The 18397-nt window shown below is 38.6% G+C and overlaps 1 protein-coding gene across 28 annotated transcripts in view; it reads left to right on the forward strand.

The window, feature by feature from the left end:
* The window catches only part of mical3a (microtubule associated monooxygenase, calponin and LIM domain containing 3a), a 140295-nt gene that overhangs the window by 56175 nt on the left and 65723 nt on the right, over positions 1–18397 (forward strand). For all 28 annotated transcript variants that reach the window (XM_015353158.2, XM_069192169.1, XM_069192163.1 and 25 more), the window contains 8 exons: positions 4906–5285; positions 5431–5638; positions 6593–6709; positions 8387–8488; positions 11957–12112; positions 14582–14682; positions 17074–17331; positions 17595–17710. In XM_015353158.2, coding sequence (XP_015208644.2) covers positions 5016–5285; positions 5431–5638; positions 6593–6709; positions 8387–8488; positions 11957–12112; positions 14582–14682; positions 17074–17331; positions 17595–17710 — 1328 coding nt within the window. In that variant the 5' untranslated portion in view covers positions 4906–5015. The remainder of the gene's footprint in view (positions 1–4905; positions 5286–5430; positions 5639–6592; positions 6710–8386; positions 8489–11956; positions 12113–14581; positions 14683–17073; positions 17332–17594; positions 17711–18397) is intronic.

Here is an 18397-nt window from a genome sequence, read left to right on the forward strand (position 1 = left end):
GGTATTGTCTGGATATCTTTTACTTCTCCAATGGTAGCTTGACATTACCTGATCATACAGTAATCGGGAGAGAGCAGCTGTCAGTGAATTGGTTTATACAGTAGTTCTTTGAGGCTTTAGTTTTTACAGTGCATTTGAGGGCTTGGTTTTGAGTAACAGATATTGGATGTTTTTTTTTGCACTAGGATGTGACCTTACACAAAAAAAAAGAACAGCTAAGTTGTATGGTTAAACCTATGGTATAAGCTTTAGTTTTTTAAATGACTTTCACATTTCTGTGGTACGTAATATATGTACATTGCATATTCAAACATGTAATCAGCTCTGCTATTTTTAGTAGGAGTACGATGTAATTCTGCTCCAAGAGTCTGAAAAAATTGCAGCTTGTTGTTTCTAAGACAAAGAAAGCACTGTGTCCATAAGAAAAGGGAATTAAAGGACATACAGTAAGTCTTGGCTTTGTGTGGGGGACAGCACAGCACTTTTAATTCCCTCATCTTTTTCTTCTATTATAAAATCAGTTATAAAAACCTGTGGGAACCAAACATTTCCTGGGGTTCATTACCTCTTCGTTTGCTTAATTTATACCTTGAACTTGTTACTTTGGATAGGCAGTGGATTTCTGTAGCCTGAGATTTGAGTGTATTTAATGAGAGAGCTACTTTTTACTTTACTGCTTCCTCTTTGAGTTCAGGATATCTGGTACAGCCAAGTGCTTTTTCCTGAACTTTACTTGACAACCATGTACGTATACAGTACTTCTGTTGCTGGTAAACATTTAGTATGAAATTCAGCATTGGAAGCTTGCTGGGGAAAAAACCCACAAGATGCAAATAGAACGAATGCATTGATAACTGAACAGGGGGCACTGTATTCAGTGGACTGTGGGAGTCTGGAACAAAGTACAGTACACGCACATGTTGGTGAATCTGATGCGGTGTTTTAGGGACAGGGAAGTTAAAATAATTTTAAACGGGTATTTCCTGGTAATTGTGCTTCAGGAGACCAAATTGTACTTTGGGTTCTTGTGAGATATGCAGGGGGTGAGCAGGCATTTAAGCTGTTGCCATGCCAGTGTACATGAATGCAGTTCTATCTGCACTGATGTCCCACAAAATACTGTAAGCTGGAAAACCTGTACACCTCTTTTAACTTGTAACCCTGTGTACAGAAAAAATGTACCTGGACCAATCTGTGAAGTATGTGATGAAATGTAAGCCTAAGTTAAATGAATGGTGCCTTCACTTCTCGTGGTTCTTATTTTGTTTTGTTTTTTTGTAGTAACAGCTCTTTTCTGCATGTGAATAAGGAGTCCAGCTACATACTGTATGTGTGCGTCTGGTAATAGATAAATGTAGCTATTATTATAACAGTGTACAAATCCTGATGTACCTTAAATGTTAAACCTGCACCCTTTGAACATTTGTATTTCTTCAATAGAATCAAACATTAAATCCTTGGTTGTTTAGGGAAAAAAGTCTCATTGAGTAAATTATTTCATTAAAGATTCTGTTGCATAATTGAGGCTGTGGGAGAAAAGGTAACTAACACGTACTAAGCACAGGGATTTAAAAAACGGCATTACTTTTGTGATAAAAAAAAACCTTTGCATTGTTTTATAAAATAGGTACTGTAACTGTCCTCACCAGAACATTGTGCTCGGAAGGATTTCTAGACAAGTTTGATTGATGCTGAACAGTGACACCAAAGGGAATCCTACAGATGGGGTCTCTAGCAGAAAAGTAACAAGTTCATTAATTCATTGAACTTGGTGCTATTTGTTTTTTAAAATTCAGTTTAAGATTTCTGTGATTTTTTTTTGTTCACAACATCTGAAATGTGAAGTTTAAATTGGTCATACTCAGGAATTCAATATTAATATAGTATAGGTGACTGTTTTTCTAACTTTCCTATAAAACAATGCCCCATGTGAAATACTATGCACAATTGTGTTATTATTGATTACAAAAAAGATTAAAAATTATTCTAAGATGGTGAGATGGTGTGGGTTTAAAATACATTTTTAAATGCCCTCTCCCTGTAATTGGCAGTTTGACACCTCTGTAATGGACCTGTTGGTGACAGCGTCCGTTATTGTAGTCTACATTTGTTAGTATTAGATTATCATAACTTGGTGTACTACATTATTTTCTCTGTAACTGTGACATTTATACAGCAATTTGAGAAATGCAGGTGTGGTACCTGAGGAAACATGCAGGCCTAATGGTCTACAGGCTTTGTCATTTGCATCTAAGGAGTCCCATAATGTCAGAATGAATCTGTAGCCCTACCCAGCTACCTGAAACAGAAGGACCTGATGGGGGAACACACTGGTGGTGTGAGCCCCAGGGGTGCAGTAATCAGGGATGAGTCTGGAAATGTGCACGTCTGTATGTACACTGACACTATGAGTTGAACATACTGCAGTGGTTCCTAATCCTGATCTTTTATAGACCCCAGTATCGGTGAATTCTCATTCCAGGTGAGCTTTTAAATCTGGTGATAATCGATCAAGTTAATTGTTGTTCATGTTTGTTAAACTTTTGTCTTTGGAATTCCAGACTTGGCAAAAACAGGCAATATCTTTCTTCATATTTTCAGTGATTCCAGCATACCAATTGATTTCTTTATACCCCCAAACTTGCTTATTAAGAGTTTGTTCCAATTGGTGACAACTAAAAACTGTATTAGAGAAGTTACAAAACTTAAACATTGGTACAGAATTGGTGCCAATTACAAATTCCATTAAACCGTATTAAAGCTAAAAGAAAAAATTGAAATCATGCCTCAGATAGAAAACTGAAATAAATTAGCTTGTGATTACGAGCTCTCCTGGAATAATAACTCAAATTGGGGGTGGGCAGCATAGAGTTATCTTTCTCTAGTGTAACATTTCAGAAAACTATATAGAACATAACAGGATGACTTACAGCTGAGTAAGAACAGAAGACTTCAGCACCTCACACACTGCTTGAGGATTAGTAAATTTGCTAATAGCAGATTAAACCTTAAAGGTGTCTTTTTCATAGGGGTTTTATGACATTTATTCTTCAAGAATGTCATTTTTATGGATACAGTAGTAACTGCAGTGTCCACCAATTAATTATTGGCAGTTCTAGGTTTTTGTGAAAAGAATCACCACTTAGCCCATCTTAGCTCAGAATTACTGGCTCTCTACAGCTGCCTTTGTCCTTGCACAAGAGAGGACTCTGCATGTGTGCCTCTCCCTCCTCCTGCTAGACCTAGTGCTTGTGAGAGCTGGTGAGAGATCAAGGGGGGAGAACAGTGCACAGCACTCCTGCACGGCAAGGTCACGGGCTCCTGGCGAGACACAGGGGTCGCTGCCTCCAACTGGTTACCCCGGCTGACTCCATCCCACTCTGCTGCTGACGCTGCCCTCCTCAGCTTGCTTTCTGCCCTCTGCCCTTTCCCAGCAGGCTGTTGGCCTTTACAGTGCTTCAACAAAACACAGATTCAAAAAAGGAATAGGACCCCAGTACACAACTGCTTCACAAATTCTATTTTTTTGGTCTAGTTTTATAAACGGGTGTTTGGATACTGCTAATATTGCAGCACTAAAATTTTTCGGGAGTGGTTTGTGAATGTTAGGTAGTTTGTCACATAATATCAAGAACTCAGCATTGAAATAAAAGAGAATTTTACCGTTTGTTTGACACAAGAAAGATATGACCTTTAGTTTCGTCAATAGAGGATTAAATAGTTCCAGCTGAGGCTTGTGAATCCCTCTTGAGACACAGTTGCCTGTGTTGTGTGTTTCTGCATAGCAACGAGAACCAGGAAATTAAGAGACCTGCTGTGTGACTAAACGGTTTGGATGCAGTCCTTCTGCAGAAAGCACTCTAGGTGTGACTATTTGTACCGAGAAGAAATTCAAAAAGCGTGTAGGCATAGGCCTTGATTTTTGGTGTTGTGGTAGCGGAGATTTAGAAATTCAGTGAAGTATTTGTTAAAACATCTTCTGCAGAAACTGTTGCTGATTTAACAGGGAAACAGGGTATTCAGTCTAGGATTTGACAATACAGAAAAAAGTATCATATGAGCTGATTTGAGAGAAAGCATGAATATCTGAAATGCATTGTCAAATGGAGTTAAATTGCAGTATAAATAAAATGAATTATACATCTGCTTTTTCTTTTTTCTGAATAAGCAAAACCAAAAAATGTAACGGTGATTTCAGATCCTGCCTGTCAGTGTGTTTTGAGTTTACCTTTGCACTTGTGTGTATCCTGTTTGGGTTCTGTGGGAAACTGTGTTCTAATGAATTTCCTGTCATTAGCTGTTCAAATGCTAGATAAGATGGCAAGGTCATTGTCTACAGTATATTTTTCTTTGCTGGCAAGTTACTTTCTGCACCTTACCCTTTTTGTTCTTCTCAAATAAGGTGTTTGCGTTTTGATTTATATCATCATGTATGACAGAAGTAAAGATTTAGGTCATATCAGCCCCGTTGAACGCTTTTGTTCATTGGCCTTTGATAAAGTGCTTTGTTATTAATCAAATTATTATAGATAAGCTGTTATGTTATTAAGTAGTCTCGGTGAAATCTAATTTTCCACATTTTTTCACTTGGAGTGCTCCCATTTTAAGATAGTTCTAAGAACGAAGCCTTTTAAAGATGAGATTCCTGACTTTTTTGTGGCTCAAATATTGTATCCTCAATAGTTTACTTCCTGCTTTTTCCCTTCTAAATAATTTGAAATAATTGAAATGAAAAAATTTCATCTGAAAAAGATGGAAATAAGGGTGTTCTGGACTCATGTGACTTTTTAGTGTGCCTGTGAGGGACTATTATTGAGTTTATTTTCCTGTTTGGGTTTCGCGCGGGGACTTGTTAAGCAAAGCCAGAATTTTGTGTTTGATTTATTCTTGTATTTTGTGTTCCAGACCTATGATGGTGGACGGGGGAAGACTGCCCAGGAGAGTTTGAGAGAGAGAAGGCGGGCAGACCCTGGGCACCCCTGCAGGAGTTGCAGGGGGCGTCTTGACCTCTGGTCATGGGGGATGGCGGCGCAGGGGGAGAGAGGGTGAACCAGGCCCACGTCCTGTTTGATCGCTTTGTCCAGGCGACCACCTGTAAAGGAACACTAAAGGCCTTTCAAGAACTGTGCGACTTTCTGGAATTAAAGCCTAGCGACTATCGCGTCTTCTACCACAAACTCAAATCGAAGCTCAACTACTGGAAGGCCAAGGCGCTCTGGGCGAAACTTGACAAGAGGGCGAGCCACAAGGACTACAAGAAGGGACGTGCCTGTGCTAACTCAAAGGTAAAATTAACGTGGAGTGCATTTTCAGATTGTAATATTCTGTTTTTGTTCAAATGTCCTAAAAGAGCAACCTTTCTGTTAGTGATGCGATTAAGTTACTTAACAGAACTTCCATTTTCTCCTGTTTCTTTGCTTGACCTGGTAGTGCTTGATCATTGGCGCTGGTCCCTGTGGTCTCCGAACGGCTATTGAGCTTGGTTTCCTTGGAGCGAAAGTCGTTCTGCTGGAGAAGAGGGATGCCTTCTCACGGAATAACGTCCTGCACTTGTGGCCCTTTACCATCCAGGACCTGCGGGGGCTGGGAGCCAAGAAGTTCTATGGGAAGTTCTGTGCCGGCTCCATCGACCACATTAGTGAGTTGGGCCCTGTAAATGGCCTTTTGTCCCCTGTTTTTCTTGGTTTTCTCTTCAATAATGAAAATGGGGAAAATTTGCACATTCCTAGGAATAATTGGCTGTGAGTTATCAAGTTCAAGTTCAAGTTTATTGTCATTACACTCATATACATGGTATATGGTATAACGAAATGCTATTTAGCTAGCTCTCAGACATAAGTAGTACAAAGAGAAAAAAACAACAATACAATTGTGTAGCAAAAGAAAGACAGAGACAACAGGCAGTGTGCAAAAAACAACAAGAGACGATGTGCAAAAAAAACAACAACAGGCAATGTGCAAAACAACAAAAAGGTAACAGGTTATGTGCAAAAATATGCATCAACAGAATGAAATAAAGGGATAGAAATTATGGGGAGTGAGCTTTTGACATGTATGGTAGAGGTAGATTTTCAATGTGTGTTTGGGTTTTTGGTAAGAAAGAAAGGAAGAAGGCACTGTGAGGTTCAGATCATAGGTGAGAGGTGAGGTGAGAGTGAGAGAGGCTGGGAATTTAACAGTTTGATAGTGCGGGGGTAAAAACTGTCTCTGAGTCTGGTAGTCCGGGCCCGAATGATCCGGTACCGTTTTCCAGATGGTAGCAGATCATAAAGTCTGTAGCTGGGGTGTGTGGGGTCTTTGATTTTGCTTAGAGCTTTCCTCAAGCACCGTCTGTCATAAATGTCCTGGATAGATGGGAGGGTAACCCCAGTGATGGACTGGGCAGTTTTCACCACCCGCTGTAGGGCTTTGCAGTCAGCAGCACTGCAGTTGCCATACCACACTGTGATGCAGCCTGTCAGTGTGCTTTCTGTAGTGCATCTGTAATCCACACTTTTATCACAAATCTATCTGCTGGAAAGCCTCGATGGTTCTTTATGTGAATGCGAAGTGTGATGTGACTTCATGCCTTGTATGTATCACTCTCTCTCAGGCATTCGGCAGCTCCAGCTCATGCTGCTGAAAGTGGCACTGATCCTGGGCATTGAGATTCACGTCAATGTTGAATTCAGGGGCCTCATTGAGCCCCCTGAAGACCAGGAGAATGAGAGTGAGTATTCTTTTCAAAGTACATTTTTACTATGTAGTGCCTATGTTTCTGATGTCACTTTACATTCCATTGCTCACATTTACTTTTTTTCTTTCACATTTCTCAGCAGCCTTTTTAGTAGGCTTTTTTTATTCTGATCCAATGAGAATGGCTGGCTTACCCTTTTTGAAGGTTCCCGTATGATGAACTTATCTTTTAAGTGTCACTTATTGTTGCAGGGTCACTAGGGTGGTGGGTTCTCAGATTGATGTAATAAATCTAGAGTGTGTTGGTGCAGTTGGTCTTTTTATTTCATTACTCTTGTCATTTTTTTATTGCACTAGGTTATAATTATTGCATAGGCTCCTAATACATTGAAGATGTGGTCCTGGAAAAATTGATCTTCTTCAAAATGGTTATTTAGTTTTCAGATGTCCATTTCAAGTTCTAAAGAAAAGGCTTTTTATGGCTTTTCTTTGCAAAATTACTTTTAAAAGTGCTCAGGGTCTTTTGAGACTAATATTTATATAAGAATGTATAATATTTTGACATTTTCACACCATAGGAGACTTGATTGCGTGAATACATGTTTGACTTTGTCTGCAGTGTTTCTAACGCAAAGTGTTGCCATTAGGCTGACACAGAGCATTCAGTGAAAAATTGTATTTCAAGTTACATGCAACATGTAGATCAAATTAGTAACCCAATCTATTATTTTGTGGTCCTTTGATGTCATTTTCCCAGATCCCAGCTAAGTCCATGTAAAGATTCTATGAAAATCATGTATATCAACATATATGTGGTAAAATGTCACAATGCAATATAGGTGTCTTTCTAACAAAAGCCAGTGAGACAGCAGTACTATCTGACAGATTAGCATGGGCACAAGATATAAAGTTGCACATAATTGTGTTATTTTCGTCAGTTGAAGAAATTAGTTTGTGATGCAAAACCTATGAGATTCAGCCTTTGAAGTAAAAGTTTGATATTTTATTTCAAACATCATATATTTTTCTCTGCGGCCCCAAAACAGTGGCTTGTGGAAGGAACTGGGTTAGAACTGTTTTCCATCTCCATTCTGAGAATGGTTGTACTGTTTGGGCTCTATTTTCAAAACCCATGAGGTGCTTCTACCCCCATGGGTTTCCTGTGTGTGTTTAAAGTCCAGTTTCCTATGTGTGTTTAACTCATTTTGTCCAGTTCAACTGAACTGCAGCATTAAGTCCCCAAATATATTTACAAGCACTGCAGTCTAGGGGATCTTACTGATCAGGTGAGAAGTAAATATACTCATTTTGCTTAGAATTTCATGTAACCATCAAATGTACATCCTAAAAATATATAGAGACAAAAGGATTTAAACCTTGTAAAAACTGCTTAAATGTAATTTTAGAAATATACAGTTATCTATGCTGTAAAAGATAACCCATTTTTGTCAATTTATGAATTAAGTGTAGTTAATTTGTAGTTTGTAGTATGCAATTGATTACATGAAATAGCAATGCAAACTAACTTTCTGAATCACTTGTTACTGTTGAATGTTTTTAAACTTTCACATACTTGTGTGTTCCGTCACAGCAGTAAGCAGTCACTTTGAACAGTGATTTATGTAGTCTTTTTAATAATGTTAGTGTTTCTGAGGTCGTGACACCCCTCAGAGATAGATCTGAAGTCTGTTTTTTTTTCTGTCTGTTGCAGGGATAGCTTGGAGGGCAGAGGTTCACCCAAAAACACACCCTGTCTCCGAGTTAGAGTTTGATGTCATCATTGGGGCTGATGGAAGAAGAAACACATTACCAGGTAGAGATATAAGGGGACCTAAGGTTTAGCAGGACGTATATTACCACATCTAATTTTTTTATATTGTGCTTCATGCATTGTCTGACCTTGTCCATGAGTTCACTGCTTTGCTCTTAACTACACTGAGTAAGTTAAGTGGTATAACCACTGGTATGTTTCTTACTGCCTTGACAACTGGGGCTCAAAGTCTGTTCAGGCTGCACCTAGCTGTGTTCCACCCAGTGACCTAAGGCATATAAAATACAAATAATTCCCTTGTGTCTTTGACCATCCCAATTAAACATTAAAATGCTTTAAATGTGAAACACCATATCAGATGAGGAAAAGGTGAGAGGGGTCACTTTAGGGCAGTGAAAATATGTATGTGAATGGATATCCTAAACAATTGCTAGCATTATGCATATACAGAGTGTACAGTATAAACATTTCAATTTTTACTATTTTACTAAAGAGCTCTTTATAAATTGATATTATGCTTTATTTAATTAAAGGTAATTAAAATATATGTACTATTTTAAACTTTTTTCCCATGATTTATAAATATTAAAATGTAGTATTTTTTCAAACATGAATTCTCTTGTTTACGGTAACGTACATGAAAAGGCCCCATTAAGTAATGGGGATTATTCAATTATAATAACAAAATGTGTAAACCCTGAGGTGAGGACTGAAAATATTTGCATAAAAACAGTGTTATAAATGTTGCCCTTCTTTTATTATCCCTTGAACTCTAGACACTACACTTGTCAAATATAAATGTTTATGTTTGTTGAGATTCAAGGTCGCTCATTTGTGCGTTAGACAGAAAGAATGAAGCCTGACTTGTAAAAATCCAGTTCTTGTTACACGAGATTCCAGGAATCAATAGAGGGGTAATTTGAGAGTCAGTCATATGATTTGGATCTGTGCTATATGTCATATTTTAAATGTAATGTACACGCTGAAAATAAACAAGTTTGAGGGGGTGAATGTACTATGATATATTAGGGATATTTTGTATTTTTTAAAAACTTAACCTACTTTAGCAGGTCTGACCTGTTAGTTTTGTTTTTGGCCAGTGAAGGACAGCAGATGGAATTGGTTTAGATGAAGTGCTTCAGTTTTTTTGTTTTAGCTAACATCCTTTTGAATGCATTCTGAGCAAGAATTCTGCTTAGTAATCTTCAGTACAGTTGTGATTCTGATAAGGTTAGCAAACTAGTTAAATTTGCTATATTAACTATTATCAATTTGCTGGATGACATAAAAATAGTGGGTGAGGCAAACATGTAAGTAGTGGCAATGGAATTGCAAAGACTTAGCGGAAAAGTGGGCTGACATTTGACAATTGAATTTTAACACTGATAAGTGCAAAATGATCCATGCTTGTAGTGGAAATTTCCATTACATAAATCACATGGGTGATTCAAAGTTGCTGGAAGCTACAAACAGAAGGAATCATGGCGTTTTACATAATTATTCTGTGTCCTCTAGTTATCATGGCAATGTAAAGAAAGAAAAAAACACAAACTGCAATATTTATATCGCAAAAGCTATGGATTTTACATCCATGAATGTTATGATTAAGGTTAATTACGATAAAATTACCTTAGAATATTGTTCAGTTTTGGTCACCATATAATAATTATAGAAATTATAAAAAACAAGAATGATTTCTGTCATTTATGGACAGAAACTTTCTTCAGTGTATATTAATGGATATGGAGGGGAGAGTTGGTTCAATTACATGATGTGAAAAATAAAGTACACCCCCTTACAGTTATGTGGTTTTACATATTAAGACATATCTGACCTTCATCTAGTCCTCACCAGGTCCTAACAGTATGTGACAGTTAACACACACAATTTTTACTTTATTTATTACACCACAAAATCAGCCAATATTCAGTAGTCACACATTTCAGTGTGGAAAAAGTAAATGTATCCCATGATTCAGTAATCTGTGGAATCTTCTTTTGGAGCAATTACCTGAAGTAAATGTGTCCTCTAAGAGTGTGTCAGACTCTCACATTGCATGGGAGGAATTCTGGCCCATTTCTGCTACAAAACTGCTTTTGCATTATCGCCAGACAGCTCCACTTTAGTTTCATCTGTCCAGAGGACATTGTTTCAGAAGTCTTGTGGTTCATTCAGGTGCTGTTGGCAAACCTAAGCAGTGTTCTATTTGGAGAGAAGGGGTTTTCTTCTGGTTACTTCCACAAAGTGGAAGTCTTTTCAGTTTTTTCCTAGTGGTAGAACCATGAGCTTTCATGTCTACTGTATTGATAGAGGCCTGGATGTAACTTTGGGGGTTCTTTGCAACAAGTAGGTGCAACATTAGGTCTGAATTTGCTGGGGCGCCCACACCTTGGTAGACTGGTAACCATCTTGAACTTTATCCATTTATAAATGATCTTTCTCACTGCAGAGTAATGGACTTCATATTGTTTGGAAATGGCTTTATAACCATTCCCAGACTGATGAGCAGCAATGATTTGTTCTCTAAGACCATCACAGACATCATTTGATGTCATGTGTTTCCACAAACCTGAACCTGATAATCCACTAATGATGCACACTTGTTTAGCAGCACTTGATTCTAATTACCTTCTTAACTGATAAGGAAGCAGGGCGCTCTTACTTTTTCACACAAGGCTTTTGAATGTTGGCTGTTTTTTTAATAAATAATGACAAAGTAAAATGTGTGTGTTATTTGTCACGTGAGGTTAGGACATTGAGAGGATTAGGTGAAGTTCATATGTTCATATGTAAAACCATAGATTTTTTAACAGGGTGTATTTTCTTTCTCACATTACTGTATAAGATCCAAAGCTGTATAGATATTGTGACATTCAGACTTTGAGTAAGTCTCACTGTAGGTGAAATAAGGGCAGAGAGTCAAAACATACAGATTTTTAAGTATCTGGAACAGTATTCCCAGGTGGGTGGTTGAGGGCTAAATTCTGGATCCTTTTTCAAAAAATGAATGTTGTTTCCATTAACTACTGGACTCAAAGTGGTATGATGGGCTCAATCTTATATGCAACCTTTATGAATTTGCTTAATGGCAGTTCTTTGTGTTTGGAAAATATGTCTAAATACCAAATGTAACACTAGGTATAACCGGCTAACATCCCTGAAAACCTGTCTGTGAGCACTTGATTCAGTCAGTTCAAAATAAGTGTGAGACCTCACTAGGCCTCAGTTACTGCTATGTGAGAAAAGTGGCAGAAATTGATCATTTCTGCATTATTAAAAATCCCTCCTTTTTGTCAACCCAAGTCAAATTTTAAAACATTCAATTAATACTTGTGGTTCAGCTTTTTACATATAGGAAGTAATATATTTGCATTTAAAATGGGTTCTCTACGATTAAAAACTGCTTGTTATGTGTTGATTACAATAATGTCCACTGGAAAGTGCTATGTGATTTTGCCTTTCGTGTTGTTGTGTGGCTTATCTTTTCACTTCTGCTCTGCCTCCTCACAGGTTTTCGCAGGAAGGAGTTTCGTGGGAAGCTGGCCATTGCCATTACGGCTAACTTCATCAACCGCAACACCACTGCCGAAGCCAAGGTGGAAGAGATCAGTGGGGTGGCCTTCATCTTCAACCAGAAATTTTTCCAGGACCTGCGGGAAGCTACAGGTCAGCTAAGTCCTTTTAATATATTTTAATGTCCCTTTTTACTGAAACATACAGTCATTTTACTCTGAGTGGTTAGTATTAATTGAAAACAGCTTGGTGCAAGACTTTGGTTGGTGTTAATTACAGGTAGTGTTGGTGTTGTTTTTTTATTTGTAATTTCGAAAGATCTTCACATATCCCCTCCCTCCAGAACTAATTCCATTTCATGACGTCCCTTTTTATTCAAAGCTTCTTGAACAAGGTCTTCATCAGCTATGCATGGTCACCTCAGACCTCTCCTTGCTTTGACCTTTCTACTTGGGTATCCCTTCCATGTACTCAACAGAATTTGCTTTGCTCTCCGTCACTGTACTTTCTGCTACTCTCTCCTCTGTCCGAATGCTTTTTGAGACTGTTGCTCACTCTTGTTTGTTTCTTTCTGCTTCTCTGACCACCCTCTCTTCACCCTTCTGTGTCTCTGAAGGTGTTCCTCTAGGACCAGTGCTATACTAACAATTAACAGCAAGAAAACCAACGTCTCTCAGTTACTGCTCTCTGTTCTCTTACTTCATCCTGTGACTGCTTCTGTGGTAGCAATTCTTAGAGTTTTTTCCCCCATTGTTTTGTTCTGAAAGTTATTTAAATCCACTATTAACAGTTTTTGGATGTTCTTGCATCATCTCATTCACCTTTTTAAAATGTGGCCTCATTTATATCCTTTATCATCCCTTTATTCTAATGTGGCTTGTCACTTTTCTTCCTCCAATGTGGTAACCTTATAATTCTTATGATTTATTCTCATTGTGACTCATCCCTGACATGCTTCTCCTATCTTTTTATAAACATCATCTACAGAACATGCCCATTCTAAATGGCACGACACATTCTTTTTCTGGCCCAAGTCCTTGTTTTTGTTAAATAAGACTAATGTAGCGTTCTGCTAGCTGGTATCCCTGTATCAGTAACCCATCTAAATATATGCAGTTCCTTTAGTTTTCTTCCTGTTCTCCCAGTGTAGTCCTGCCTGTCTCTTTTAACATATGATTAAAGGTACTTATCTTTGCATACTGATGTTATTGGCATTTTGCTTCTCCTACTGTACTTAACCTTTACTGGTCATGTAGCTGTTCTATATTGCGTACACAGCTTCTTGCACCTGTGTGGTTGATCTAGGTTCTATATCGTGAAACATCAGGGCTCAACACTATTACATTTTCTGCATTTTCAGGGTTTGGGTTTTAAATGCCCTTAGGTGTCATTGTAATTAGGTTTTTCCAGTTTTTAACCAGAAGCCCACGACTGACAGTCTGAGGAAATGAAGGTGACATGCTTTCAAGATACTGTCTAAGCTGTTAGCTGCTTTTAGTTATGTAAAATAAATGGCAAAGTTCTTGATGTTCCTGTCCATGCTCTATCTGACACTGCCAACACTCAGTCCTGTAGGTCCCCAGTCAGTGATGGGCCGTAGGCAAGCCTGGTAATGTATTGAGTATAGTGTCAGTCTGAACCTCAGTGGGATGTTTTATTGTAGGAGCTATGTGGGAACAATATTGTAAATCTTTTTTTAAAATAAGAGTCACATGTTTGTCATGTACTCACCCAATTAGGTCCTTCCAGTTGAATCTGAACCAGTCTGAGCCTTAGTGAGATGTTTTACTGTAGGAGCTACTTGGGAAGAATATTGTAAATAATCTTTTCTTTTAAAATTAGAATCACATGTTTTGTTCTGTACCCACCCAATTAGGTCCTTCCAGTTCTGTGTTTCATGTCTCTACAAACCCTTCGACTGCCCATGGGGGAGAATGAGGAAGTGTAGGCAGACTCCTCTGACCTGCCCACCTTTGAACAACTATCTGTTTAAAGCATCAGAGGCCACGAAATCCCCTATTGGGAAAATTTAGTTTTGATTGAAGGAGAGGCCCATCCCTACAGCACTGTGAGTTTGCAAGCAAGTAGAAAGTGCAGAGGTCACTGTGTGGCTGGGATTTGTGAGAGCTGTGGTCAACTACTCCAACCCTACTCCTGATAGTGGTCAGCCAGTTGTGTGCATCGACTTCGGTAGTCCTTCTCAAGTCCTCAAGTCCTTGGGTAGTTGGCTAGTGAAGCAACCCAAGCTCAGACCGCAATGCCTGCATCATGGAATTAGCCTGCACCTGGTCAAAAGCCTTTATTGATTGTGCCTCCTGGGAGCCCATGAATCTTAGACTTGAATAAATGTCTGACTCAACGTAGCCACAGATACAGAGATCAGTTTGGTGTAACAATGAAAATTTTTTAGGTTAAAAATGGGACTTAAAAATAATAATTCTTGCCAACTGCTTAATTTCTGGCTTGTTTCCAGTTCTTGTACTGAAATGGAAACTTTTGTGTACGTTTGTAAACTGTAATGATCTGTTCTGTTCCATTTCCTTATGCAGTCTGCGTCATGAATTGTAGTAAGGTATGAAGGCCACTGAGCAAGAAAAATAAATTTGTTTCCCTTGATTGTAGGAATTGACCTGGAAAATATCGTCTACTACAAGGACGACACACACTATTTCGTCATGACTGCCAAAAAACAGAGTCTGCTGGAGAAAGGAGTCATATTGCATGTGAGTGATCAAAGGTCTTTGGATAATGCAGGGCAGAGAGATGTCTGGGTGACATCAGATTAGTTAATGTAACAGGTAATACTGTTCCGGATCATTTGCTGTTAAGAACAAAATGCTGCCTGGCAGAATTATAATAATTAGAATTTGCCCCCTTCCCATACTATCTGTTGTACATACACTCCAAGGCATTAAAAAGACATGTATGAAAATCTATCTTCCAGACACAAGGTATAGTTGTTTATTGTAACAGATTTTTTATGCAGTTACATTTTCGAAGTGTTCCAGGCAGGAGGTTGCAAAACTATTTGTAGTTAATAGTAATTGAAATATTTAAGTATGCAAAACATAAAGGGCAGCACAGACAGTGTCAAATGCCATTTTATTACCTTTCAGAGCTACTGGAGCTCAGAGCCAATGGAACATCACGAAGAGATGGGTTTTGTAGACACCAGTGTTGTCATGCCACGTTAGTCCTTTTTAATAGATGCCAAAATATCTATTTCTTAATGAGCATTTCAAAACCCTGTGAAAAGCTCTGTGAAGAAATGCATGGTTCCAGCTCAGGGCCTCTTTATCTTGTGCCAGAATGCAGGATGGCTGAAGAGACATGATCAGCAACTGGCTTAACCCATAAAGTAGCAGATATTGTTTCCAAGTGTAGCACTAATGCTTCTGGCGCTTGGATAAACAATTTCAACCTAAATGAAAAGAGTTGGAGATGATCAGGCACATTAAACTAGTATTCTTATTTTCTCTCTTTCAAAATGCTTATCCATGAATTTTCTTTCTTTTATTTTAGCGACATTTTATGTTGAGGTGAGACAACTGTCCACATTGATACCAGCTACCTGGTACTAAACTGAATTTATTGAGCTAAAGTTTGTTTGGGCTGTGATTAAAACCAATCAGAATTTTACAAAATTTTAAATTTGTAAAAGGCAGTATATTTACTACAAAAAATAGGATAATTTAAAATAATTTCCAGTCTCAAAGTGTATTTCAAGCCCAAGCCACAAAACCGTTGCGTAACGTGCTGCAGGGGTAGCTTAAATGACATTCAGCTGTAGAAAATAAGTGATTTCAATGTACAAAAATGTGTGAGATATTGCAGTGTAAAGTTCTAGTTTGAGTAGCAGTACAGACCATAAAAAAAAAACTACAAAAATAGAAAGATGCAGAGAAGTGTTCATGGCTACACTTTTGCACTGATGAAAGGAAAGTTTTTTTTTTTATACAAAAGGTTTTAGGAATCCATGTTAAATTACTTTGCTAAGCTGGTACCTTGGAATCTTTCACTTTTATGTCATGGTTTAATAGGACAAAATAGCAAGTAACCTCTCTCAAAACACTAAAGGTTAGAGTCATTCATTAATCTGGCTTTGTAAGACCCGTCTTTTGCCGGATCACTGCTGCTGTTGTTAATTCGTTTTGATCCATGGAGTATGGATATCATTATACTAGATTATTGACCTAAAAGAGTGAACGTATTATATATCCACCCATCCCAAAACTGTAGAAGGAACCAATTCATGAAAAAGACATGCTAGTACAAACATGAACAGAACAGTTATTAAACAATAGCACAGTGCTTATGGGAATTTCCAAATGTGCATTTTCCCTCTACAAATGTTTGACACCATTTGAGTTTCCTTTATGTGCATTTATGCTTCTGTCTTTGCAGTTCATTTAATTGTGAGACGATTTGGGTAGGCTGATACAAATAATGCTTTAGTCTAGTTTAGTAGACACGCAATTTGCTCTGTAAATTCTTGTCTGCAGAACCCAAAAGCACAATCCTGTCTTCAGGCTATAAAGCATATACATTTGGTGCTTCCTCCTTGCCAAGCAGGGATTGTGAAAATTGCAGACTATACTAAGAATGTAGTCTAAAACACCCTGAAAACACGTGAATAATCCTGTAGTCACAGGAAAGGAATGCCCTTTTCATGTCCCTTTTAAGAAAACTCCCGTGTCATTAAATGTTATGACTTTAAAAGCAATCATCTCAAAGCACTTGAAGATGTAAAGAGCTTATTTATTACTATTTCTTGTGGCTGCATTTTGACCTTTGGTTAGGTCACAACAAATGACTGAACAGTATTTTCAGTGTGAACCTCAAATCGCTATATTTGAGTCCAATAAGATGTTGCCAACAGGTGCAGTTTGCAGTTTAGGTTTACTAGCCTCATGTTTTGAAGAAGTTGAAGACCCAGTTGATACTGTACTTAGTCATGGATTATAGTCAGAATTTCTAATGGAGAATCTGATAACTGTTCAGTAGTCCACTAAAAGTAAATGTCTCAGATATTGAATACTCTGATGGAGATTGAATCACAAGTGGTAAGAAAGAATCCCAGCCGCAGTCTTTCATCTGTCGTCACCCCTCCTCAGGACTATGCTGACACGGAGCTGCTGCTGTCGCGGGAGAACGTAGACCAGGAGGCTCTGCTCAACTATGCCCGCGAGGCTGCCGACTTCTCAACCAATCACCAGCTGCCCAGGCTGGATTTTGCCATCAACCACTATGGCCAGCCGGACGTGGCCATGTTTGACTTCACCTGCATGTACGCCTCGGAGAACGCGGCTTTGGTGCGCGAGAGGAATGGCCACCGGCTGCTGGTGGCCTTGGTGGGGGACAGTCTGTTGGAGGTGAGTGGGGTGAAAAGCAGACCAGGAGCTGAGCTATACTGTAACAACAGCGCAGGCTGCACCCTATACCTGTACCTACCTCAGCTTTGTTCAGAAACCTATTGAATTGTGCCTGTATGCTACTATATATATGTAAAAATGCATGGTGGTGTACTGTTGTAGTACACTAGTTACTTTATCACTACTATAAAAGCATTTATAGTAATTCAGTGGTACACTTTAAGTAATCTAATATATCCTTTATGTAATGTATTTTCCTGCAGCCTTTTTGGCCTATGGGGACTGGAATTGCTCGGGGCTTTCTAGCTGCCATGGATTCAGCCTGGATGGTGCGCAGTTGGGCACAAGGCAACTCCCCTCTTGAAGTCTTGGCTGAGCGGTAGGGACTGCCGTCGTCTCTCTATATATAAGAGGGCATGTTTGAATATATCACGCAAGATCATTTTTGAAAAGCCCTTTCTAGAGGGAACTCTTATTCAAGTCTTCCTTTTAAAGAAGGGAATTGACTCCATAGTAATGTAATGAAATAATACTGAAACCAGTTCTGTGAATTACAGCAGATCACCCTCTTAACATGAACACTGACTGGAAGAGAATGTCATGTTTCCAATATGTCACTGGTTTTCCAATAGAGACTGTATGAATGTTTCTCAAAAATAAGAGATTGGAATTCTGTTCCATAGGATCAAGGGAATCACAGACTCTTTCACAAACGTGAAAGATGCAGCTTACTAAAACTTGAGGAAACTTTTTTTTTTCCAGTTAACAGTGGAGAAGTCATCTTTGTGCAGTTAAATCCTGCTCAGAGATGCAGGAGATTTCCTGAGCTGTGCATTTTACAGCATCTTGCGGTGTTGATTGGGCAATTGTAAAAAATACTATCTTATATGATGGGCTACATGTCTTAACTATAATGATATTTTAATTGCCTTTTGTCGTCTCTCATGGGGGAAATTTGGGGTTATGGATTGGGCATGCATTAAGAAGGCTATATCAGGAGTACTGCCCCATGGGCATTAACGCTAACACTGTTCTGTGTAAGATAACTGCCGAACATGACTGTGTG

Source organism: Lepisosteus oculatus, chromosome 7 (genome assembly GCF_040954835.1).
Source record: "Lepisosteus oculatus isolate fLepOcu1 chromosome 7, fLepOcu1.hap2, whole genome shotgun sequence".
Taxonomy (NCBI): domain Eukaryota; kingdom Metazoa; phylum Chordata; class Actinopteri; order Semionotiformes; family Lepisosteidae; genus Lepisosteus; species Lepisosteus oculatus.